At 44.9% G+C, this 27625-nt stretch overlaps 1 protein-coding gene across 3 annotated transcripts in view; it reads right to left on the reverse strand.

Annotated features, from left to right (window-relative positions):
• Nucleotides 1-27351, reverse strand: part of VTCN1 (V-set domain containing T cell activation inhibitor 1) — an 86834-nt gene extending 59483 nt beyond the window's left edge. For all 3 annotated transcript variants that reach the window (XR_003590460.2, XM_042253113.1, XM_012179414.5), the window contains exon 1: nt 27237-27351. Coding sequence is in view for 2 of the 3 variants with exons in the window: in XM_042253113.1 (XP_042109047.1) it covers nt 27237-27268 (32 nt within the window). In the remaining variant the exon portion in view is untranslated. The remainder of the gene's footprint in view (nt 1-27236) is intronic.
• Between the last annotated feature and the right edge of the window lie 274 nt (nt 27352-27625).

The raw sequence follows: 27625 nt of genomic DNA on the forward strand, positions 1-27625 counted from the left end.
TGGGCTGCTCTTCTTTCGCCACTGCCTTCTCCCTGGCTTGGCCCACATCACCTCAGTCAGATCGTCTCTGGAATGGACGACACTGAGAGAAAGCGCTGTGTCATCCTTGCTCCTTATCAATTCCTCCCAGAGCCCAGCACTCATGATCTGAGGAAGTCTCGATGGGAACGGGGCTGGTGTTAAGAATGATGCCATTCATCCTTTGGTGGTGGCAGATTAGCTGCTAAGTCATGTCTGACTATTTATGACCCTATGGACTGCAGCCCACCAGGCTCCTCTGTCCCTGGGATTTCCCAGGCAAGAATGCTGGAGTGGGTTGCCATTTCCTTCTCCAGGGGATCTTCTTGGCCCAGGGATCATAGCCACGTCCTGTGTCTACTGCACTGGCCAGAAAATTCTTTACTCCTGAGCCACCAGAGAAACCTATCACCTTTGCCATACCCTAAAGCCACAGCGACTGTTTGGTGTTGTATTCCTTGACCTGCCTTCAGGATCACGTGCTGTCACTGAAGAAATTCAGATAACTGCTTGGGCTGTATCCTCTCAGAACACCTAACCCTGGGATTAGTTCACTGCTTATTCATTAAGAAAACCGGAAACAAGTACATCTGTCTTCCTCAGAGCTTTTCTCTAGCTGAGCACATATATCTGTCCCAGGCAGTCTGAAGTCTCTGCATCCTGAAATGGGATACCATGTCATATCTGTTGACTCTGATGCTTCCATCATTCACTCTCTATTTCAGTAACCCTAGAAAATATCCCAGAGAAAAGCAGGCCACTGTGTCTTGGAAATCAGTAGGGATATGGTGTTCAGTCTTCCAAAAGTCCTACCAGGACTACAGATCTGCTGCAAATCTTCACCTGCTAGGACCCACATTCTCATGTTTTAGCCACAGGCACAGTTCTCCAAGTGTGGCCATTGGGAAGGTTTTAAGGATGGAGATGTGGCAATCGGGCTGCCAGGCCCATTCTCTCAGGACCTGGTCGGCCTGTCTGAGCTGCACTCTTCAGCTGCCCTGGTGCTGCCGTGTGCTCTATAACAAGCCTCGGTTCTCCACATCAAGGATGGTTCTGAAACCCAATGCAGGGGAGGCGCTCCCTGTCCTAGGAACCACAGCCATCCTCAAGTTGAACTCCCCTGTGGACCTGTCTGCTATAGACTTGAAGTTCCCTGGCCTTCCGGGACTCTGCACCCTGCCTCTGCCCTGGAGCTGGGTTTGAACCCAGACCTTCTCGTGATGATTTCAGACTCTGCTCTTGGTCTTTCCCTTCTGGTCTAGCCTGAGTTCTGGCGCCTTGGTCTCTACTTTCTCCTGTAGATTCATGGTTTCTGCAGTCTCCTGGTACTACATGCAATAAGAACCTACTGTGTTCTCCAAAACCCACCCCCAACTCCCATCCCAGACCCTGTGAGCCACCCTAACCCACTGAGACCCAGGATCTGGCACAGACCCGGAGATGGTTACAGGGCTACAAGGAAACACAGGATTTCTTTTAATCTTCTGAGTAAGACTTCTCAGAACACATTCAGATACCATATTCTAGTAAAAGCTTAAGACTGAAATCTCAAGTATTGATTTGAGAATGAAAAGTGATGCATGCATATAAATTCTGAAAGTTTAAAGTTTGAACACAAATGTAAGCTAAAGAAGAGTTTGCCTAAATCTGTGGATACTTTATCCCATTTCTTGTCCCACTCTGGCCCCTACCTCCATGTTCCATCTATTCTACATTTACTTTGGGCCTCTAAATAGGCCAGGCTGTTTCTCATCTCTGTGCTTTGTTCGTGCTGTTTTTCCAGTTCTTGGAATATTGTAGGCAGTTAATGTTCGTTGAATAAGTGTTCCACCTTAGAAAACGTTTCCCTCAGAGTGTCTAGCACATAGTATTTAAAACTTGTTGAAGTAATGGTTAAATTAAATATCAGTACTGTGTTACTAAGGGAAACTAATGCATTCTTAACTTTTGAGCATCCAATTATGGCAGAAATTATCGTTTATCTTCCTTTTGTAAAAGAAAATATTAGGAGTTTGGGGTTGACATGTACACACTACCATATTTAAAATAGATAACCAACAAGGACCTACTGTATAGCCCAGGGTACTCTGTTCAATATTCTGTAATAACCTAAATGGGAAAAGAATTTGAAAAACGATAGATACGCTCATACACACACACACACACATATATATACACATAGGTATAACCAAATCACTTTGCTGTACACCTAAAACTAACACAACATTGTTAATCAATTATACTCCAATATAATTTCTCTCCATGAATGACTTATGAAACAGAGGAGTCCTTAAAGGAGCTTTGCAGAGAATGAAAATTTAACTTTCTAGCAACAGTGAATATAGATATATTAAAAATAACCATCTTACTTTATAAGTGTTTAAAACACTGAATAAAACAAAGCAAAACCACATGCATATTATTTTTGAACATTTGCTTTTGCTAGCAAGAAAAAGAAGTGAGATGTACAGAGGCTGAAAATGAAGGAGACACATGAATCCAGGGAGGTTAGAGAGTGCTGAACAGCGGCTAGCTGTGCTTCCCAGTGACCCAAAGCTTCTGTCTTAAGAGTCATGCAGAACACAGAGACAACGCTAAGGGACGACACAAGCTAGGGGCTCCAATTGGAGACTCAGGTAAACTAGGATCCCTACTTCCCCAAAGAACAATAGCCTCATTTGGTCTTAATTTTGAGTGAAGAGAAAAAAATTACTCCCTTGAGTCTGGGTATATATCATTCAGTCATCATGCAGTTTAGAAGACTGAATTCACAACACATCCAGCCCCAGAGAATCCTAAACCAAGAATCAAGTTTAAAGAGTTCCTAGCAGGTAAAGTTTTGATGCTTGATAGAAGTTGAAGGAAATATTTCAGAGGAAATATACTCTCCAACAGATGAATGGATAAAGAAAATATGGCATATATCCACAATGGAGTCCTACTCAATCATAGAAAAGAATGAAAAAATGCCACTTGCAGCAACAGGGATAGACCTAGAGATGGTCATATTAAGTGAAGTAAGTCAGACAGAGAAAGACAAATATCCTTTGATGTCTATTGTATGTGGAATCTAAAATATAACACAAGTAAACTTAATTACAAAACAGAAACAGACTCACAGACACAGAAAACAAACTTATGGTTACCAGAAAGTGGGGGGATAAATTAGGAGTTTGGGGTTCACATATACACACTAACATATAGAGAGTAGATAACCAACAAAGATCTATTGTATAGCACCGGAAACTATCCTCAATATCTTGTAATAATCTATAATGGAAAATAATTTTTAAAAGGATATATGCATGTGTGCCAAGTTGCTTCAGTCATGTCCAGCTATTTATGACCCCATGGACTGTAGCCTGCCAGGCTCCTCTGTCCGTACGATTCTCTAGGCAAGAATACTGAAGTGGGTTGCCATACTCTCCTCTGGGGAATCCTCCCCACCCAGGGATCAAACCCATGTCTCCTGCATTGCAGGTGGATTCTTTACCATTGAGCCACTAGGGAAGCCTACATATATATATAGACCTGTACAAATTTCAGTTGTACAGATATATACATATATACATATCTGTACAGATATATATATCTGTACAACTGAAACTAACAACATTGTAAATCAACTATATTTCAATGAAAATATTTTAAAAATTAAAAAATAAATAATTTTCCCACTTCAAAAAAGAAAAAAAGAAGATAAAGAAATGCACTCTCAACCCAGGCTCCAACAAATTTCTGCAAATGAAATTCCTTCAAATCAGTTCATAATAAAAAAATTATTAAGTACACAAAGAAAAAACTAACATGAACAAAAGTTGGTAGAAACAAGCCACAGATTGGGAATGAAAAGACTTTGAATATTGAAACTGCTAGATACAGATTATAAAATAAGCCTTTCAAATTTGTTAAAATAAATGGAAGAGGGAAAGCAAGCCCGAATAAGGAACAAGAGACTAAAAAAGCTGAATAGAAAAATTTGAAAAAGAACCAGACAGAATATATAGAAATGAAGAATAAATAATTGAGTTCAAACTTACTGAACAGGTTAAGTGGTAGATTGAATACAACTGGAAGAGAGAAATAGTTAATCCAAAGTAAGAGTGGAAGAATTACACATGGTATAGTATGGAGAAACAAAGAGGTTAAAAATATAAAAGAGGGGATGGAGGATCAAGAGGCTAGAGAAGGGGGAGCTCACAAACATATCAAAAATATACTCCCCGTGCGGAACAATTCTCAGAGAAAAGCCGCACATTTCCTGTACAAACAAAGCTGCAAGATAGATCTCCACGTAACAGTGTAAGATAGAAAAAAAAAAAAAGACCTCAGTATGGGACTGGTGCCCCTGAGGGATCTCTAAGGAAGAGGAAATCCCCAGGGGCAGACCCCACCAGGGGAGACCACTCGCATGCTGGGAAATCCCCTCAAACAGAGGCGCTGGAGAAACCTAGGCTCTAATTGCGTGGAAAGCCTGAGCTGGTTTGCTAACAATCAGGGCAGAGAGAGACCTGAGCTAGTGGTCAGGTCAGGGAATTCCGTTTGCTGAAATTTGTTGTGGCCTGGGTTGAGAGTGCATTTCGCTTTTTTCCTTCCTTCTTTTTTTTTTCTCTTTTTTGTGGGAGAACCACCAGGGAGAGAGCCTCCTTGCTGCACTTCCCAATCCGAAGAGGAGAACTTCCTGGTTCGGCTCGCACCACACCTCAGTCTGCCAGGAGATGCGAGCAAAGATCCGGTCTACCTGTGCAGAGACAAACCAGGGCACCTGCGGTGTGATGGAACTGAACAGCAGAGAGGGGTATCAGTACAAACAGTGGGCAGCAAGGTGAGCCAGCCAGAGATTGTCAGTGCACGCACCTGGCAGATATCGTGGGCAGTACCACAAGAAAACACAGCAGCTGAATGCTGAATCTTAGGCAGACAAGCCCTGGGAGAGGACTTGACTTAGCTGTGTGGAGACAGCCAGGAGGGCCTGGCCCAGGGGGAGCTGTGGAGCCCATTGTTAGCATGCATGGCGGGGGAGGGCCTGGTCACAGCAGACATTGGCACCACAGCAATGCACAGTGGCTGGGGATGGAGTCTCAGGCAGATAGGACCTGGGCAGGAGCAGGAAGTAGTTCATTTCCCAGTGGGATTGCTCAGGCTCCACTCACCCTACTCTGCAGCTTGGTGCTGGATCTGGGGCAGAAGCATCCTGGGAGAGGTTTGCCACAGAGGCAGCGCAGGTCCCCAGTGGCAACATAGCACCTCAGTTCCTGCAGGCACAGCACCTGAGCCCCTAGACCCATCACACCACAGCCCAGCACTAGGTCTGGGATGAAGACAACAGAGAAAGGGAGATGACGTTGGACTCCTTCTGTGTATGGGTTCACTGTGACTGTGCAGGCTTGACTTGCTTCAGTGGCCACTTTCTTTAGGACTAGGCATATACGCAAGGGCAATGGAGTTTGACTGAACTTGGGGCTTCTACTGCAACAACTGGGGAGCAGACCCTGCCTCCCAACAGGGTGGTGACGGTCACGGAGCAGAGAGGGCGCCCTGCCCCCACATCCAGCCAGGCTCTTGGTTGTGACCCCTACCAAGAGGATGACGGTCAGCCACTGAGGAAAGACATGGCTGGAATGTACACCCAAACCAGGCCTTGAACCGAAGACACCAGACTCACACAGTCTACACAGGGATACTCCCACAGGAAAACAACCCTTCAAGACCACAGTAGGTAACTTTTTCTCCTAAATTCACAGAGACAGAGAAAGTTAAGTAAAATGGAAAAGCAGAGGAACTGCTCTCAATGAAAAGAACAAGATAAATACCCTGAAAGAACAAAGACTGAAACAGAGCTCACCAGTCTACCAGGACCTCAGTTCAAACAGGAGGTTATAAAAATGTTAAAGGAATTAAGCAAGATTATCAACAGAAATGCAGATAACTGAGATAAGGAACTAGAAACCAATCTAGTGTGAAAAAGTCTAGGTGTACCAATCAAAATTAGACAATTCAATTGCCAAGATAAAAATCAATCTAGAAGCAATGAATATCAGACTAAATGACACAGAAGAAAAAAAATTGAAAAAAAGAGAGTGATCTGGAAGATAGAATAATGGAAACCATCCAATCAGAACAGCAAACAGACAAATGAAAGCAACATACACGATCTATGGGATAATATAGTAATATGAAGCATTCCAACCTACACATAATAGGGGTTTCAGAAGGAGAATAAAGAGCAAAGGGGATTGAAAAAGTATTTGAATAAATTATGGCTGAAAAATTCCCAAACCTGTAGAAGGATATCCTGTAGAGATATCCTGGTACAAGAAGCACAGAAAGTCCCAAACAAGATGAACCCAAACAAACGCATGCCAAGACACCATAATTAAAATGGCAAAAATTAAAGAGAGGATTCTAGAGGCCACAAGAGAAAAACAAAGGGTCAGTTACAAAGGAACCCCATTAGGTTATCAGCTGATTTCTCTGCAGAAACTTTGCAGGCCAAAAGGGAGTGGCACGATATATTCAAAGTCATGAAAAGGAAAAGGAAAAACCTGCAACTTAGAATACTCTACTCAGCAAGATAATCATTTAAAATAGGAGAGAGAAAGACTTTCTCACACAAGCAAAAACTAAAAGAATTCAACAATACTGAATCTACCCTAGAAGAAATATTCAAAGGTCTTCTCTGAAGAGAAAAGAAGCAAAAATCCATAGGAAAAGGAAAAATCATAATAGGAAAGGTAAATATATAGAAGTATTGAAGATCACTTAAATAAACCAGTATATAGATTAAAAAACAATCAAAAATTTTCGTAAAAGTGACTATAACTATAATTATCAGCAAAAGGATAAGTATGGAGATGTAAAATAGGACATCAAAATCACAAACTGTGGGCGAGGAGAGTATAAAAATGTGCACCTTTTAGAATGTGTTTGGATTTATGTGACTATCAGTTTAAAGAAAGTAGCTATAGTTATGGGTCAACATACTTGAACTCCAGGGTAACCACAAATCAAAAACATACAATAGATTCACAAAAAACAAAAAGAAAGGATCTCAAGCATGTTATAATACAAAAGAAAACCATCAAATCAGAAAAGGAAAAACAAAAGAAGAAAAAACATTAGAGGAACAGATTCATTCCTAGATTTTTCTGCTATTTTCCAAGCAATTTTATAATGTCATCTTTTATGCTGGGATTAGGGGCTGGGAACATGCAACGAACTATTCATTCCAAAGGCAAAGGAAGAACTGGGTAGCATGGAGAATGCAGAGAGTGAGAAGGCAGGTGTGGGCGATGGGCCCCTCGCGCTCCCTCTCTGCTTCTGCCTGGGGCTGGGCGTGTCCAGATGCCCTCTGTATGGTCACTGATGCCGTGGAGCCAAGGGGTACATGAGGCACATCTGAGTAGTCCAGGCTCCAGAACCAGTCCTGTTTCCACAATACCTCAAGGCAGATTCAGACAGCATAACTATTTTCACATTTGTCTGCCAAGATTTCTGGGCTTCCTTTCAAACCCTTAAAAAAGGATCCCTTTTCTCTCCACTTTAACCAATTATGCAGTATTACCCCAGACCCATAATTTAATCATTTTTTCCAGGCACTTGAGTAACTAGGGGACAAATCAATAGCATTTGTTCTGAAGTTCCTAAAAAGATATCACATTCTTTCAGCTCACTTGCAAGCTACACAGACTCCTTATTCTTTTGTGTATGGCCTCCCTCAATAGTGGCAATGTGTATTAGAAGCTGTCTCCTTGCCCTTATCAACCCTGTACATTTCTCTGTCTGACACTTTTCATATTGTATTAGAATGATCTATTTATACATTTGTGTCTTCTTTAATCTCCTCTCAATTTCTCAAGAACAGGAACTGCACCTTTTTGTTTTTGTGTAATAATAGGATGTTAAATTTAAAGCTTCAGCTGAGATTCAAGATACAATAGAGGCTGCATACCAAACTGAGACACCACATCACTCTAGAGTTTAAAAACGGAATCTTTGACAACCAGTTCCATGATTCTTAGCTACCTCAATCAGATGAAGGACTATAAAAAGGAATCAAAGTAGAAAGAAAAGATTTGTGATGCTATTTCTTAGGAGAAAAAAACTTTTTCCTCTGCTATGAGCACATACTCTTTCCCCTCCCAACACACAAAGCACGAAGTTGTGGTGTGGTGGGGACACCATGGACTATAGACAAACTCATACTTAAGAAATTTAATGTGATCTAGAACATAGGGGCTTCCCAGACTGTGCTACTGGTTAAGAGCTTGCCTGCCAATGCAGAAGACACGAGGGACGTGAGTTTGATCCCTGGGTTGGGAAGATGCCCTGGAGAAGGGCATGGCAACTCACTCCAGTATTCTTGCCTGGAGAATCCCATGAACAGAGGGGCTTAGCAGGCTACAGTCCATGGAGTCACAAAGAGTTGGACATGACTGAAACGACTTAGCCCAGCATGTATAGCACGGAACAGGTCAATGAGAGAGAGAGAAAGAAAGAGAAAGAGAATATGCATTTGGAGGTCGCCACTCCTTCACAGGGCTTCCCAGGTGACTCAGTGGTGAAGAATCCACCTGCAGTATAGGAGCCATGGGTTTGATTCCTGGGTTGGGAAGATCCCCTGGAGAAGGAAATGGCAACTGACTCCAATATTCTTGTCTGGGAAATTCCATGGACAGAGGAGCTTGGTGCACTGCAGTCCATAGGGTCTCAAAAGAGCTGGACCCAATTTAGTGACTAAACAACAACAACAACCCTTTTCCTAAAATACGGAATAGATGAGTTTGTCCAACAGACCAGATATCCTGGAGCCATAATGAGTTCCCACCAATAGGATTACCTGGGAGATGAGACCTGAGCATTGAGAGTCATGTGTGATGTAGACTTTTGGGGAATGAAGGACTGAGGGGACATCAGCCAGATGATGAGTAGGACATTTTCATCAGAGGCTTCAGAAGTTTCAGCATGTATTTCTCTACTGAATGTACTTTAAAAGGTCAGAGGAAGATAAAAATAAAATCTTGCTTTGATTATAACCCACTGGTCATGTTGGATCAATATATCAGTCACATTTATTCCCCTAAGTGTCAGACATAGTGCCTGACTCATCCTAGACATTTGACAAATGCCAAACTGAGCTGACTGATTTTGGCACATACTCTTCTATGAATCAAAACATGTCCACGAGGCAGCCCAAATGGATGGCAGCCCATATTTTTATTTCAGGGTTATGTCTATTTAAATTACACTTTGGGGAAGGTTTTATGGAAACAATTAAAATTACCTTCTAAATACAAATATAGATTTAGATATCAGCCCTTATTTATTATACGTACATATAGTCAAGCTCTAGAGACTCATTGCTATTGCAAATTCTATAAACCCCAAACATCTTGTGGTCTGGTTTTTGACAATGTTACAAAGAATTATGAATCCAATAGAAAAGTTTAACTGAAACCAATGGACATGTAGGAAAGTATCCAAAGGCATTACATGGAAACTGAACAGAAAAAAAACTTCAAAAAAATCCTCTTCCTCAACTTCTGTTCTTGTTAGCTCCCCAAACTTTTCCCTTCTCAAAAATTTCACCAGATTTCCCCTGAAATCCACTCGCTTGTCTTTTCTTCCTCATAGCCTCAAATCCACTCTCAGCTGCAAATCCACTCGGCCCTTCCCTTTCTCTTAGACCACATCCAGACTGCTCTGCATGGCTTACTCCACTGAATTCATAATCACGAGTAGTTGGGTGAGCAGACTTAGCAGAAAACACCAAGATTTTCCTGAGGAGTTGTGGGGAGAAGAAAGAGGCTGTGAGCTTCATTTTCCTCCAAAAGGGAGACTTGCCAAAGGGCAGCATTAGAAGGAAGAGTACGGCAATAAGCTATAATGGAGAAGAATCTGAAATATATATATGAGTGAATCACTTTGCTGTATGCCAGAAACTAACACATTGTAAATCAACTGTGCTTTAATAAACAAAAATGGGCATCAAAGAAAACCTGGCCTCTCTTTTACTACCTCTGGGACTTTCTCCACCTCACAGTAACTCATCTTTAGCTTGACTATGAAGTGAAACCTTACAAGAGATGTATTGCTTTGGTTTTTGTTTCTAATTAAAATATATAATATAATATTTTATCTCAGTAGTCATTGATGTGAAAGTATTAGTCTCTCAGTCATGTCCGACTCTTTGTGACTCCGTGGACTGTAGCCCATCAGGCTCCTCTGTCCATGGAATTATCCAGGCAAGAATACTGGAGTGGGTAGCCATTCTCTTCTCCAGGGGATCTTCCCAACCCAGAGATTGAACCCAGGTCTCCTGCTTTGCAGGCAGATTCTTTATCATGTGAGCTACCAGGCAAGCCCCTTAGTCATTGATCAGTTCAGTTCAGTTCAGTTCAGTCGCTCAGTGGTGTCCAACTCTTTGCGACCCCATGAATCATTGATACTTGGTTGTAAATGAGTGTATTAGTTACTTTACACTAGGCTTGGATGGTAAATTAAGAAGGAAGAGACTAAGATATAAGAAAGAACATCTCAATAATGAGGAAGGGTGGAAACATTAGATACAAAATTTGCCATTTTCTTTTTTAAAACATTGGCAGGGTTAGTTCTGGTCCTGGAAAAAGGCTTATGTAAAAATTATTATTTTGGGGAGGCTAGTTGTCTGGTAGGAGTGTGAATTGGAGAAAACTTTAGGGTAGGGATGGGGCTTCCCTTATGGCTCAATTGGTAAAGAATCCACCTCCAGTGTGGGAGACCTGGGTTCGATCCCTGGGTTGGGAAGATCTGCTGGAGAAGGGAAAGGCTACCCACTCCAGTATTCTGGCCTGGGGAATTCCATGGACTGTATAGTCCATGGGGCTGCAAAGAGTCAGACACGACTGGGCAACTTTCACTTCACTTAGGGTAGGGACAGAAGGAGTTTGGCCATGTGTACCATAATGCTTCAGTGTGCGTGGGGAGTCTTGATCCAGCGATTCTGCTTCTAGGAGTCTACAGTCAAGAACCTGCAGGATGCATTTCTAAGGACATTAACTATAGTGTTGATTAAAATTAGCATAATAGTTGTGGGCAAATAATTGGAAGCACCTACATTTCTGAGAATTGGGAGCTGATTGAGTAAATTGAGGTTCATCTCTAGAGGTGATGCTATGTAGTTGTAAAGAACCACATTATAAAAGAATGTTTATTTATGTGAGAAATGGTCACAAAATTGGTAAGTAGAAAGTAGCTTCTAAAATAATATGTACTGTATGCTACCATTTATTAAATCTAAATATGGAGAAAAAAGGCTGAAAGGATATGTTAAAGGTGGTTATCTCCAGATTCAGGATGGTATAGATTTAGATGTTTTTTCTTTTGGGCTTTTCTGTATTTTCCAAGTTCTATCCACTGTCCCCATATTACTTTTGTAAAACAGATAAGAACATATTTTAAAAAAAAAAACATTGCTCTGTTTTCCCTAGGTTTGAACTTTCTTTGAGACAATGTATGAACAGGCATCTTTCAACGAGATGCTCCCACAAAGTTGTTCACTTACAACAACTTCCTGGATCAATGGTTTGTACTTATCATAGAGCTCCCACAGGAAAAGCCAGAACCCAGTGAATGCATGCTAGAAGTTACCCATAACTGGTTTTTCTTCCTTTAAGTTAGCAGGCATGTTCTTCATAGCTCAGTAGGTGATTTATAAGATGAGGTGATAGAGACCAGATTCAGTTTGGGGGACCCAGGTGAATAGCACCAGGAGTCCCAGTAAACAGCATTTCCTTCACATTTGGATACCTTTGGGAAATGCTGATGAAAGCCACCATCCTGTGCTTCACTGAATCCCTTACATGTATTAAACAGATTATCTCACAGGCCCCACATTTTCTGCCTCAGGTAATTAGCATTTACAAACAGATAACATGTTGATAAGAATGAATGGAGTATGTTGGGATCACTCTTAATGAAAATGCTTATTTGCTGAACCTATAAAAGTTGAGCATTTCATTAATCTAGAACTTTGTCTATGAGAAATGTCAACCTAGAAAAGGAGAAAATAGCCAGATTTATCTTTTTTTTTAAGTTTTGATCTTTCTTGCTTTCTTGTGCTTCTTTGAAGCACAAGCTGGAATCAAGATTGCCAGGAGAAATATCAATAACCTCAGATATGCAGATGACACCACCCTTATGGCAGAAAGCGAAGAACTAAACAGTGGAAACAGTGTCAGACTTCATTTTTTGGGCTCCAAAATCACTGCAGATGGTGATTGCAGCCATGAAATTAAAAGACGCTTACTCCTTGGAAGGAAAGTTATGACCAACCTAGACAGCATATTGAAAAGCAGAGACTACTTTGCTGACTAAGGTCTGTCTAGTCAAGGCTATGGTTTTTTCATGTATGGATGTGAGAGTTGGACTGTGAAGAAAGCTGAGTGCTGAAGAATTGATGCTTTTGAACTGTGGTGTTGGAGAAGACTCTTGAGAGTCCCTTGGACTGCAAGGAGATCCAACCAGTCCATTCTGAAGGAGATCAGCCCTGGGATTTCTTTGGAAGGAATGATGCTAAAGCTCAAACTCCAGTACTTTGGCCACCTCATGCAAAGAGTTGATTCACTGGAAAAGACTCTGATGCTGGGAGGGATTGGGGGCAGAGGAGAAGGGGACGACAGAGGATGAGATGGCTGGATAGCATCACTGACTCGATGGACGTGAGTCTGAATGAACTCTGGGAGTTGGTGATGGACAGGGAGGCCCGGCGTGGTGAGATTCACGGGATTGCAAAGAGTGAGACACGACTGAGTGACTGAACTGAACTGAACTGAAAGAGCCTCTTGAAGCTCGCGGGCCCTAGAGCCTGTGCTCCTCGGTAAGAGGGGCCGCTGCAGTGAGAAGCCCGCAGCTAGAGAGCAGCCCCTGCTTGCCACAGCCAGAGACAAGCCCACGTGGCAACAAACACACAGCACAACCGAAACATAAATAAATAAAAATTTTTTAAAGGTGTATGGGTCTTGGTTTTTCTAAAAAGGTTATCTTCCTCCAATGAGCAAGGCAGTTTCTCGATGAAAGACGTAGACGTGTCAGGTAACGCGAGAGAGCTGTGTGTTGCCTTCCATGTCACTGTGAGACCATCTTTTGTATCTTATCACCTTTGATCCTCAAGGTGGTTCTGGGAAGCCCATTTATTGTCCTTAATAAAAATGAAGTGACTGGCACAGGACCACACAGGATACATTTGGAAAAGAAGGTCAAGTCAGGCTCCACTGGTTCTAAGTCCATCTTTTCCCATCTACTGTACAGCTGAAGAAAAACAGCAACACTCCGCCCCTTCTGTTTTCCTCTGCTCTCAGAGCTCTCACAGCAGACATTATAAAGATTATTTGACTTTGACAGATAGATGACAAATGAGACGTGAGGATCTGAAAGATGGTGTGGCCCATTCAAAGCTTATCTGTGTTCGCTGTTTCAGTCAGCTGAAGTTAAAGGCTTTGCTTTCACTCACATCATGAGAAATCAAATAACCTTGTTCTATCCTTTCTTGGTAATTGCATGTCTGTAGCAATGCCCTTGAGAGGCCAATAATTTCCTCTGTAAGTATGCTCCCTCTGGGCAGTGCCTTTACAAAACTCTTAGGGTCCCACTTAATGTCTTTTAAATGCCACCATGGGGACTTCCTTGGTGGTCCAGTGGCTAAGATTCCTTGCTCCCAACGCAGGGGGCCCAGGTTCAGTCCCTGGTCAGGGAACTAGGTCCCAAATGATCTCACATGCTACAGAGATGATCAAAGATCCCATGTGCTGCCACTAAGACCCAGCACAGCCCAATAAATAAATATTAAAAAAATAAATCTCTGTGCTACAATTAAGAACTTTAAATAAACTGTGGGCTCTCACAGGGAAGTGACACCCTACCTTTCAACTCTCACCTTCCACGTCCCTGGAGTATCAGATAATTCCTATCCACATGTAACATTCTACTAGATGACCAGAGGGACCAAAATGCCATCGCTCCCCAAGTCAGTCACACTGATGTCCAGTGGTAGTGTGTGAATGATGGACAGGTCTATTAGAGGCTCTCTCCTGGGAAGAATTCCAGACAGTGGGACAGTGGGGGACATATAGGGATTAGAGACCCTGAGGACTAAGTCCTGGCTAAGCCATCGTCTGCCACTTGGATCTACCCCAGCCGACAATTCCAGTCTCTGTCTTGGACATTTGGCTCTGGTGCCTGGAGAACAAGATAGTCAGAGCTGGCCACATGCCCACGTTCTTTATAGAGCACGTGTGAGGCACTCCCCCCCGGGGACCGTAGCCAGGTCAGAGCCTCCTTCCTGCAGACAGATCAGCTTAACTCACCTCCTAGTTGTAAGCAAATTAAATGATCACTTATGAACTGGGATGATAATAACATCCTAAAAAGATGAACTAATTATTATAATGAGAGAGCTGTCAAAATAATTCCCGTGTTTATTTAGTATCTGTCATCTGAAGAATATGGGGTGAGCCGTTGCTGTCACTTCATGAATCCTCCCTACATGTTTATGAGGGAGAAAAAAAGTAGAGGTCACTCAGGAAGAATCACTGTAGAAGGAGGAGGGCTGAAAATGTGATGATTTGGGGTCTCAAAGATGGGTGGGCAGTCCCAGGAAGGAAGATGCCCACCTGCTCTTTCCCCCCTGAGCGTTTATTTGCTCAGCCCTCCCTGCTGCCCTGGGCTTCCTCATTTATGTACATGTTTGTATTCTTTTGCAATTACTCCAGGCCCTAGTTTCCCAAAGCATGTCCTGGTGTATATTAATAAGTATTATTTTTAAAAGGATTATGTTAAGTCAATCACAAGCAAATAGATTTCTTTATAGGACTTTTCAAAAGCTCTTATTGTTGGTTGTTACTTGCGTTTTTATTTTTTTGGCAGCATGGCAGACACCTGGGCCTCCTGCAGTGGAAGAAGGGATTCGTAACCACTGGACCACCAGGGAGATCCCTCTATAGCTCTTAATATGCTAATGTGCATGGTGAGTGTCCCAGAGGAGTATGGGTGTGTGTGTGTATTAGGCTGAACTATTTGAAATCCCTCTTTCAGAGGTCAAGAACAACTGAACACTGGCAATTGCATGTAGCCCGACCTAAGAGTATTCAGCACTTTCGATCTTGTTTGACTACAGAACTCTTGTGGGGAAATTTCTGCAATATCATTGTCCTCAGAACTCCCTTTGGGAGCCACTGTTTTAAGTGCTTAATATAGAGAGTGTTAGGTGCTTGAATGGTGCATGTTGCTTGGACCCCAATATGCTCACGTGTAACAGGATAATGGATTGAGCAGAATGGGAAGCAAGCAGATGTGGGAATCCCGTCAGGCCTTGGGGTTGAGTTTCTGGGAAGGTGGCCCAGATGGCACTTCCCAACCCAATAAACATGCAGAAGTGCCCATTATTGTATAGAGTCACAACCGCTGCTGTATTAAGGTATAAGGATATTTTTTTTTACCTGTAAAAGTGCTTTAAAACATTTAGCTTTAATACATAAAGGCTCAATGGAAGAAGTAGAATATGAAAGGGTACACACTGTATTACTATGTAAAAATGATTTACTGTTGGGCTTACAAAGGGCAAGAACAAAAAAAGAAAATAGTCATTTATAGTGATAGGACTATGGATGATCTTTTGTTTCCTTTTTTAAAAAAATTCCTCAATGTTATTCTACTGTTTCACAGAAAAAAAAAAAAAAAACAACAACCCAAACAAAAATTATACCAGTTACTCCTTAGGCTTTGAGCCAACACCAGAATGTCTTCTGAGAAAGTCCCAACACACCCCCTCTCCATTCTTTCCAGATGGGAAGGTGGTATCAAGGAGAGGACCTTCCGGCCAGAACTGTAGTCAGTCATGTTCCATTGGCTCCATCATTCACCTCAACAGCCCTTCTGCCTCTGCATCCAGACCAAGAATCAGCCCGCCCGCGCAGATCCCCAAGTCTACAAGCATTCTAATACCCAATGGCTATTTTCTACCATCTGCATTTAAATTGTGTTTGACAGAATCCTATTAGCAATACTCTTTATAAATGATGATGAGCTTTCTCAGCAGGGCCTCAAAACCCTGTTGAATCTCCAGGTGTCAGAAATATGGTCCATTTATAGTGAGAAAGGAAAACAGCCGAGAACATTCCTACCACAAGCACACAGTTATTGCTACAGCATGGAGTGCGTGGATTTTGTGGACTAACTGAGAACCTAGCTCTCATTCTTGAGCTGTGTCCATGGGACAATGTCTTTCTAGCCTTGCTTAGGATGCTGCCCTAACACCCCCTCAGCTACTTGTTGGTGAGAGGGTAAGGTTGTTGCTGAGGGCTTTCCCCACAGCTCAGTGGTAAAGAATTTACCTGTGCTGCAGGAGACATGGATTCGATCCCTGGATCAGGAAAAGCCTCTGGAGAAGGAAATGGGTAACGTGCTCCAGTATTCTTGCCTGAGAAATCCTGTGGACAGAGGAGCCTGGCAGGCTATGTATAGCCTATAGGGTCACAAAGAGTCAGACACAGCTGAGGGACTGAGCATGCACACAAGCAGCTGTCGGTGCCAAGGAGCTCCTCTGTTCAGGTCTTCAGGCCTGTGGGAGAGACTTTCGGGGCATCCCCAGGGCTTGGCAGGGAACACTTCTAAGTAAGGGACATTCGGAAGTCCTGCTTCCTCTCCCCGTCCCACTCCGACTCTAGGCAAGAAGCCATATGCAAGCCCACCCCCAGCACCCCCTGGATGCCATCCTGGAGGATATGGTATGGGTAATTGCCAGGAGGAGGAGCCCCTCCACAGGGGAGTGTCCACAAAGCGGGGCCACGTCAAAGGTGGCTGTGGCAGGGGCTTCAGACTTGGATAGCTCTTGCTGAGTTGCCATGACCATATGTTAAGGTCTTTGGACAAAGACCCCCTGACCTACAGCCATCAGGGTAACATCACAGCTTTCTCATCAACTGACTTCTCTCTTAGCTGTGAAGAGAGTCACCAAGACTTGGATCCTCATCAAAAAGAGTGGAGACAGAGGAAGAGGATAGGATGCTGCTTCCTTGGACAGGTCAACTTCTTGACTGAAATAATTCCTCTTTCACATCTATCCTGCCATGGGGCTTCCCACCAGGACCTGTCTGGAAACCTAACCCCAGGCTTCAAGGCTTCCAGTCCAGGCTCCTCCGGGGTCTGAAAGCTCCCTCCCACAGGGCACTTGGTAGTACACAGCTTAACCTTCCCTCATCTCGTAGGACTTTATCCTGACCCTGAAGTTCTAAAGGGTAATTGTCCCCACAATTTTATATTCTGTTCCTGAACCCCAAGGCTTTTTGGCAAAGAGTACAGTCAATCATAAAATGCATAAAGTGAGTGAAAGGCTTTCTCCTCATTCCAGAGGTGGGTTCCCTGGAGGCAGAGTGTGGTGGTTTTGAGTTGTGTGGGCAGCAAAGGAGAGCAGCTACCACCAGGCCAGGCATAGAGAGGCAGAGGACAACCCTAGGAGGTGGGACCAGTGTCTCTGGGGGAGAGGGAGAGGGTAGCGTCGTGGAAAGCACAGAACAAAGTATTTCAAGAAGGAGGTCGTGAGACATTGTGTGTTGAATACTGATGTGAAGACAAGATCAGATCAGAGAGGCTGACATTAGATTTGGCAATGTGGAGGTCACTAGAGACATTGACAGTAGCAATGTCTCAGCACAGTGGGGACAAAACCCCAATGGAGTAAGTTGAGGAGAGAACAGTAGTAGAACCCATGGTTTACACTCTCTGCCAAGTGCTTTACAGGCATCAACTCAGAAATTTCTCACAATCTTACAGTGTAGATTCTAACGTCATGCCCATTTTACAAGTGAGCACCTCATGCCCATAAAGGATAGAGAAGCTGCCCAGGGCCACACAGCTGGAAAGTGGTGGAGCTGGGATTGCATCCCAGCCTCCCGGGCCAGGGTCCAGTCTGGGAGCCGCCCCCTGACGCTGCCTCTATAACACCTGCAAATCATAAGATCACTAACTTTGAGCATCTTTCAACAAGTTTTCTGTGAAGGGAAAAGAGAGGGGATGGGAGCTGGAAAGGTCATAGGGCTGACTCTCAGGACTTTTAAGCTAGAAACACTGATGTGCAGGCGGCATGCTGACATGGGTGCTGCAGGAGCAGAGGAGAAGTGAGGTGCTGGCCAGACGAAGAGAGAGGAAACAGACCCAGGCAGCAGCGGCCTCGCCCTTTGCCTGGAGCTGGGCTCATCCTCTGGTACCAGCAGGGGAGGAAGAGAGAAAGGGTGCGGATGAGTGCGGCAGGCAGCTGGAGAAGAGAAAAGGTGGAGGAGTCAGAAGTCTGATGGGCCCCATTTTCCTGGTAAACGATAAAGCAAGATCATCATCTGAGACTGGGGATGGAGGGCGGGTGGAGGAGGCTTGCAGGAGACCTGAGGGGAGGAGAGAGGTATGGAATGGCCTTTTGGGAGGTGAGGAGCGAGGAGAACGCGATGAAGAGCCAAGACAGGAGGCAAAAAGAGACAATTCAATGCCCCAGCACTTTACGGATGCTCTGTTTCCCCAATCTTTCATGCTTTTTCTTCTATGGAATTTCTCATTCTAAATCTGCGGAGAAAGAGAGGAAACTGCCGGCCCTTGCTCCCATTACTGCTGTGCTGGGAGTGGCAGGAATACATTTGAAAGTGATGTGATAGTAAATCTGAAACACTCCAGGCAGAGGGCTGGGGACTGTGGAAAGCCAGCCTAAGGAGAAATATGACCTGGCTTTCTTACCTGCAGCAGCCTGCCCCTGCCAAGATAGCACACTGACTGTGGAGCCAGAGTGCCCACCCCCGGCAGCCAAGCGCTTTCCCGAATCTCACGGAGCAGGGATAGAGAAGAAGGTGTCTCAAGTCCACTGAAATCCCAGAAGAATCTGGACACAGAGGACCCTTAGGCAGAGCTGCTACTTTAGGACTGGTTATTTCTCTGCCTCCCTCTGAGTCACTTTGTCATTCTGTAAAAACAGTAAGAGGGGATCATTGAATAAGGGTGTCTAACACGTACAGCACTGTCTACTAACTATGAGCAAGGTGCTGCTCTGAACTCTTTTCATGTATTAACTCATTTAGTCTTCACAACAACTGAGGTTGATACGATTATTAACTCCAATATTCTGAGGGAATGAAGACACAGAGAGGTTAAGTCACTTACTTGGGGTCACTCACCTAGAGGAAAGCTGGAATATGAACACAGGTGAGGCTAACTCCAGCACCAACATTATTTCCACTTCTTCCTACATCAAAGGTAATTATGGGTGAAGCTTTGGTCTCTTAGATCCTTGATGTTTGGGTAGATTGTGGTCAGTTGGGATCTAACAGTTTTTAGCTAGGGTCATGGGGCAATATGGAATCATTGAAAGAGCATCATTCTACCCATTTTTAACTGCACAACCTTAAGGCAAGTTGCCAGTTTATTTTTGTTATCCCAGCAATAAAATGAGGGGGTGTACTGACTTTCTAAATTTTCAGGCTCTGAAAGGATCTAATTTTTACCGAGTTTCAACCATTTCTTACTCCTGCACTCGCTCATCTAGAGTAGCCACCTGGAAGAACACAGACCCCAGGCTGATAAACCACAGGCCCCAGGCTATTCTGGGCCCAGCACCCTCCTCGGCTGGTTGAGAACTCTAGCGCCCTGGTGGTCTCTGGTCTCTGAGGAGTCTTGCGGGTGATGAGCTGAGTTCTGCTTCTAGTGGCAGGAGATGAGGCAGAACTGATTACAAAGATAATTTTCTAATCAAAGTCAGTATACAGGTCCAGGTAGGAACTTGTTGGTTCTGCCATTGGCTGACCAGGGGCACATTGTGCATTCATCTTAATTCAACATTTGCATCTTTGAAATGGAGATAATTAGGAGTATGGGGTGATTTAGTTAATTAACCATTATCTGGTGCTTGGTCATAGCTCTGGAGCTCCAGTGGCCCAATGAAGGCTGTGGCTCAGTCCCTGAGCAGTGCCTCATGGGAAGACTTAGACACTGAACTTGTACACACAAGGACCTTCCAGACTCACCTCAGCTACCTTAATACTTAATACTGGCAGAGCCAGAGAGTTATTCTAAACCCTAGCCATCCTCAGGTTTGCATAAGAGTTGTCTCAGACTCACAGATAACAGAAGTAAGGTGGACTTTTTTTTTCCAAACAAGAAGCTGAATATTCCCAGAGTGTTGCTAGAGTGACCTGTCTTTAAGAAACCCCAGTAGCAACTTATCCAAAGTATGCTAGAATGCATATGTCATAGCCATGTATCAGCACTCTAGAGGGATTTGCAGATAAAGACTCTAGCAATAGCTCTCAGGATGTGCAGGCACAGAACTGTCACATGTCATTCACACAACTCTAGAAGTTAGGTCTATTATCAGCCCATTTCATAGGTAGGTAAATTGAGGCCCACAGAACTCAAGGTGCCACACAGATTTGAACTCAGGCAGTGTGATTCCAGAGCCTAGAGGGGTAGCCGTGGCGCTAGACTGCCTCCCTACAACAAGAGACAAGACAAAGGCTAGGCCTTTGAGAAGCCAACCCCACAGAGGGAAGGAAATGGGCACAGGAACAGACATTTATCAACATGGCCGACCACGAACATATAAGGAGCAATTCATTGCAACTAGAAAGGCCTGGGAAAGCAAACTCTGGAAGATGGTGAAGGACAGGAAGCCTGGCATGCTACAGTCCATGGGGTTGTAAAGAGCTGAACACGACTGAGTGACTGAACAGCAACAAGAAAGTCCAGGAAGGCTTCACAGTGGCTGTGGCATTGAGCTGAATGCTGAAAGAAAGGGGGAGCCTGGTCGCAGGTGGAGATGGGGAGAAAACCTACATCTGGTGTGGGGGGAACACAGGCACCTCCTGTTTAAATCCTCAGTGTGCCGTTCATCTCTTTTTCCAGCTCTCTATTTGACTCAAGAGGATGGGCCCTCAGAGCCCTGAAGTCTCAGGTTTTTTAGGCTCAGAGGGTCTGAAGCTTGGGTCCCTCTCTTCATATCTTGATGGATTTCAAGTGTCATCATGGCCTGTGGTGAGATCCTCCCCAGTCCAGGCCTTGGTAAAATTTTCTCAGTAGGCAAACTTGTTATGTTGCCAAGCACTACTTTGTCTGGCCATCAAAGTCTGGTATGTCTGAGCCAGCCACCAGCTTGAAAACTTGTGGGGAATGGGGAACCAAGCTTTTGGAACAAAGTTCCCTGAGCCTCCTTGTTCTAGCCTCCCTCATTCTCGGTTTCGTCCACCTTCCTCTGGGAGAAAGACATGTCTGACATGTCCTCCTTCCTTTGACTTGTTTTCATCAATCCCATTGAGGCTGGTGATTTTCCCCAATCTTAAATGCTTCAAAGAACTTCCTTGAGATAGAAGAGACAGAATGGGATAGATGACGGTTCTAGGGAGAAGGAAGGAAGAGAGGGCGGGGGGAAGAAGAGAAGGAAAGGATGGGAGAGAGGAGGGAAGGAGAGCAGAGGGACAATTTGAAACCCATGCTAACTGGGCCTCACTTGGACTTCAGCTTGCGTCTCTGCTTTCTGGAAGGAAAGCAATCAGATGCTAGAGCTGTTTGATCTTCTCCATTCACTGCTCATGCTCAATGCACCCACGAAAACAGACTCAAAGGATCCTTGCCTCTTTCTGGTCTCAGTTGGACTCAGGAGCTACTTGACAGTGTGTCCTCCTCATTTTCTGTGCAAAGCCACATGAGTTCTGCTAAATGCTACTTAGACCATATTCTTGTCTGGATTGGATCTTCCGACCAGCACCAGGCCTGTGTGACACCTCCACCAGCCCTGGGTGCTCCATGAAACTGCTCTGTTGACATCCACGAGACCCTCAGTCCTGGTCTTTATCCTGCCTCTCCCACCATTTGCTCCCAGATCTTTCTGACTCATCTTCCTCTGCCCTCCCTTAAACATGGGTGTTCTTCAGCTTCCCATGCCCAGCCCCTGGCTCCTATCCTTCTACAGGATCTCTTTAGAAGACATTCCAGGTGACTACTCCCTGCCTCCCACTTTTGAATCTCACACTGACATCTCCTGCCCTGGCTTCTCCCAGTTTCAGCTTCAAGGCTTCCACTGTCCACTGAGCATCACCACCTAAGTTTCCCAGGGGAACCTTAAATTCTACACGTGCCAAAGTTAACTAATTCTCATCTCTTGTCTCTGTTTCCCACCTCACTGTACCTAATCCAAGAACATGGGGGGTCATTCCAAGCTCCAACCTTCTCATCCATTCCTATTCTGTACCATCCTTCATTCATTTACCAAATACCACCAATTTGAAGTCCTACGTGTATCTTGACTAGGTTTCCTTTCTCTGGACCTCAGTTACCATTCTCAATTTCAGGTCTTTATCTTCCTTACCTATTTCCCTACCAATCTGTCCTCATATTCATCCTCTACGCTGCCTCTGGAATAACCTGCCTAAGATGAAAAACACCAAGTTTCCCCTGCTAGAGACCCATGATGGCTCCTCATCACCCACACCAAATTCCCAGCTGAGTCTGCTAGATGAAGGCCCAGCATGACCTGACTCAGCCTCTCCATCCTCGTCTCAGCACTCCCTGCCTCAAACCTCAGGCTCTTTTGATGATACAGAGTAGTTTATAGCTTTCCAACACCTCACACCGCTTCATGAACTTTAGTCTATCATCCTATCCTATCCTGTCTGGCTCTATCCCCTCTGCCTAGAGGGCCCTTCCCATCCTTCTCCACCTGAATCATGCTAATCAATCCTCAACACTTAGCCCAGCCATCACCCGGCTCAGGAAACCGTCTCCAAATTCTTAAGTTAGGGAAGTGCTCCAGTTTCATTCTGCTCTATTGTCTCATGGCTGATCAACAGAAGGTTGTAATTGTCTGTTGGGAGTCTTTCTTTCCCATTAACCTAAAATCTTTACAGTGTTTTAACTGCCCTTGACCTAGTGCCTCATGCAGTGCTTGGCACATAGTAGGTGCTTTCATAATACTGTCAACTGAATGTAAACCCTTTAGAGAAGGGATCACTACTTCTCCATCCATGGATTTCTAAGGGGAGCGTATGCGTGATTAATCGTGTCTGACTCTTTGTGACCCCTTGGACTGTAGCTCACAAGGCTCCTCTGTCCATGGAATTTTCCAAGCAAAAATACTGGAGCAGGTTAACATTTCCTACTCCAGGGGATCTTCCTGACCCAGAGATCTAACCCGAACTCCTACATGTCTCCTGCATTGCAGGCAGATTCTTATACTGTTGAGCCACCAGGGGAGAACCTCCATGGGTTGCTGCTGCTGCTGCTAAGTCGCTTCAGTTGTGTCTGACTCTGTGCGACCCCATGGATTGCAGCCCACCAGGCTCCTCTGTCCATGGGATTTTCCAGGCAAGAGTACTGGAGTGGGGCGCCATTGCCTTCTCTGCCATGGGTTGAACTTATGGTCAATTAATCTGCAACAAAGAGCCAAGAATATACAGTGGAGAAAAGACAATCTCTTCAATAAGTGGTGCTGGAAAACCTGGACAAGCTACATGTCAAAGAATGAAATTAGAACATTCTCTAATACCATACACAAAAATAAACTTAAAATGAATTAAAAGACCTAAATGTAAGACCAAATACTATACAACTTCTAGAGGAAAATATAGGCAGAACAGCTTTTGAAATACATTACAGCAATATTTTTTTAGATCTGTGTCCTAAAGCAAAGGAAATAAAAGCAAAAGTAAACAAACGGGACCTAAATAAATTTAAAAGCTTTTGCATAGCAAAGGAAACCATCGGCAAAATTAAAAGACAGTCTACTGAACTGGAGAAAATATTTGCAAATGATATGATGGGTAAGGGATTACTATCTAACATATATAAACACCTCATACAATTCAACATCAAAAAAACAGACAACCCAATTGAAAAATAGGCGGAACTAAACAGACATTTCTCCAAAGAAGATATACTGATGGCCAATAGGCACATAAAAAGATGTTCAAAATCACTAATTATGAGAAATGCAAATCAAAACTACAATGAGGTAACCACTTCACACTGGTCAGAATGGCCATTGTTAATAAGTCTACACATAACAAGTGCTAGAGAGGACATGGAGAAAAGGGAACCCTCCTACATTGTTGGTGGAAATGCAAATTGGTGAAATCACCATGGGAAACAGTATGGAGGTTCCTCAAGAAACTAAAAATAAAGTAGCTGTATGATTGAGCAATCCCACTCCTAGGCGTATCTGGACAAAACTGTAATTCAAAAAGATACATGCACCCCTGTGTTCGTATTCGCAATAGCCAAGACATGGAAACAACCGAAATGTCCATCTATAGATGGACGGATAAAGAAGAGGTGGTGCTGAGATACAGTGGAACACTACTCAGCAATGAGAAAGAATGGCTCTTTTGCCATATGCAGGAACAAGGGTAGACTTACTGGACAATATGCCAAGTGAAATAAGTCAGACAGAGGAAAACAAATACTGTATGATACCACTTATGTGTGGAATCTAAAAAATACAAAGAACTAGTGAATACAACGAAGAGTCAGACTCACAGATCTAGAGAACAAACTAGTGGTTACCAATAGGGAGAGGGTACGGAGGAGGGGAAATAGAGGGGTCGGATCCTAAGAGGTGCAAACTATTATGTGCAAAATGAATAAACCTCAAGAGTATATTGTACCACACGGAGAATATATGCAATATTTTATAGTAACTATAAATTGAGTATGAGTGTGTGTGTGTGTATAAGTCGCTCAGTCATGTCGGATTCTTTGCAACCCCATGGACTGTAGCCTGCCAGGCTCCTCTGTCCATGGGATTCTCCAGGCAAGAATATTGGAGTGGGTTGCCATTCTTTTCTCCTGGGAATCTTCCTGACTCAGGGTCTGAACTGGGATCTCCCACACTGTGGGCAGAGTCTTTACCATTTGAGCTACCAGGAAAGCTCATATATGATCTTTAAAAATTGTGAGTCACCATGCTGTGCATCTGTAACATGTAATATTGTACATGGATTATACTTTACTTTAAAAAAGCTGAAACAAAATGTTCCTTGGGTGAAGTCTGCTCCCACTGACGACCGTAAAGGGAAAGGGAGAAGAGAATTCTGACCACAGAGCTTCTAAATGTACCGTGGAGGCCAGGCCCAGTAGAGCCTGCACACCAGCATTCCATCCCCCTGCATCCTGAGGAGGAGTTTTGAAGGTAGTAAGCTCTCTGGTAATTATTTAAGGAAATAATCCACGGGGTCCACAGAGGATGGCAGATCCTCTCATGAACTCTCCCATACCACCAATCTCAGTAAAGGTGTGAGTATGAATTAAGGAAATTATGGCAAAGAAAGAGGCTTGTTAGGGCAGAGCCCTCCAGAGCCCTGCTCCCCACCCAGCCTGCCATCGACCATCTTCCCAGCGGCCTCTTTGCACAAAGATTTGGCCATGCTCCGCTCCTGGCTCCTCACTGCTTCTGCAACCGCAGAGCACAAAGAACTCCCAAGGCATGCTGGGGTCAACAAGAGGAGCCTCTGTGGATTCCAGTGGGTCTCTGAAGGGTGGGATCTGCATTTTGAACACCCACCTCCTGCTAATCCTCCTGAAAAACCAGTCAGGCTGGTTGTAATGTATTATTAGAAAGCCCACACATCCTTCCTCGGAACAACAGACCCACTTGTTGCATGAGGAGTGTTTCAGCAGAAGCAAGGAGGGGGGCGGGGGGGGGGGGGGAGAAGGGGGGCACTGGGGAGGGAGTGGAGTCAAGCGTGACACTGGGGACAGAACTGGGTTTCGGAGTTGGGTAGGGTGGATTCCAACGCTGCCCTGCCCCTTCAGGCTGTGTGGCCTTGAGAACGTGACTTAACCCCTCTGAGGTGATCATGAACCCTCACAGGCTGTGGTGAGGATTACAGGGAGCCACTGTGAGGCACCTCGCCCAGGGTACAGAGAAAGAAGGTGCTGGCAAAACGCTAGGTCCTCTGACGTAGGTGCTTCTTGGGACATCCTCACTGGGCAGAAAAATCCAAATGGAAGGGAGCAGGGTGTCCTCGCAGACACAGGAAGGGGAACGCGGCCCAACAGCCATGCGGCCACCCTGAGCGCCCCCAGCCCCTAACTCAGGGCTGGCGGCTTCAGGAGGACACCCGTGAGCTGATGTTTTGTTTTAAGGAAGAGAGTTTTCTAGCCTGCCTCTAAGAAGTAACATTCTCTCAGTCTTTCAGAAACTTCATCTGAGGTTAATCTGAGGTTAACCCTTCCTCTCTCTCTGCTTTTCCTTTCACTGGAAAAGACACAAACAACCCCTAGGACCAACATCCACCAGTCTTCTTAAACATCATCACAAATTGTGACCAAAGGTCAATCACCAACCGTTTCAGGAAAACTTTTCCTTCACTTTCCATCCCTTTCCTTCTGGAAAGGTAAGCAACGGCCTGATGGATAAACAAGCAACTAAAGGGAGCTCTGTGAGAGGAGCAGAAGCTAAGAGCTGGGGCTTCCTTCATCTCCGGGGAGCGGGGCTCATTCTGTCAATCCCCCTCCTCCATCCTCTTGGCTCTGCTGATGGACCTGCCCAACCGCAGTTCCCAGGGCCTCAGGCTCCCCTTGCTGCTGTTTCTTTACGTCCTCCCCCTGTCCCATCCCAGGCCCTAGGGTGGGCTGACTTTGGCCTTCCACAAAGTTTTGTTTTCTCAGCAGCAGCAGCAGGGGTCTCCTCTCCAAGGAGCCCCCAGGAAAACTAGAGACCCCACCCTGGAGCCAGAGTTGAGGAGGGGTGTTGGTGTGAGATACTCAGCAGTACTGAGAAGTCACACACACAGAAAAGTCAAAGCATGCTCACCTCCTCCATCCTGGGGGCTTATAGAGGGTCCCCCTGCACCCCAGCCATCGTCAGTCATAGATTCCCTCCCTCCCCATCAAGCAGCCCCACGCCATCCTACTTAGCACCCCCACAAGAGCCTTACTGTCCCAGCTGGCACCACACTCCTTGGTTTAGAGCTGTTAGGTGCCAGCCCACCCTCCATGGCAGAAAACCAATCTGACCCTGAATGGGGGCTTTGAGTGGCCGGGGTGTGATGCTAAATCCAATTCTCTTAAGCTCTTATCTGGCCAGGCTCATGCCAGCCCAATGCTGGATCAGATAAGGGTACAGTGGGGACTTATGGGATGGCCCAGCAGTCTTCAGCAGTCCCACAAGACCTCACCCCGGTTCCCTGCACCTGTAAAGATAGAGAAGAGAGCACTACCTCCAGAAGATGACCTGCCCCAGGGAAGCCATGGCGGGGGAAGGGGCCCTTCCTGCAGGGCGCTGGGTGCTGGGGTGAGTGGAGCTGCCGCTGCCCTCCTAGTGCCGTGACTCACAGCCAGCTGGGGTGTGCTGGCCTTAAATAGTGGGTTCAGCTGGGAGTGGTCGGTGCTGCTGTGCACAGCTCAGGTATGAGGAAACAGCGCTGCTCTGCAGAAGTGCCTGCAGGCAAGAGGCTGCCCATCCCAGCCAGGGAGGGCTGGCGCACACAGAGCCACCTTGCCAAGCCTTGACCCAGGGGAGAGAGTGGGAAGGAAAAGCTTCCCAGGCCCGCTGCTTCACACACATCTCTTCTGAGTCTGCAGAGGGAGCTCTCCGGAGGGAGAGTGC

This window comes from Ovis aries, chromosome 1 (assembly GCF_016772045.2).
Source record: "Ovis aries strain OAR_USU_Benz2616 breed Rambouillet chromosome 1, ARS-UI_Ramb_v3.0, whole genome shotgun sequence".
In the NCBI taxonomy this organism is placed as follows: domain Eukaryota; kingdom Metazoa; phylum Chordata; class Mammalia; order Artiodactyla; family Bovidae; genus Ovis; species Ovis aries.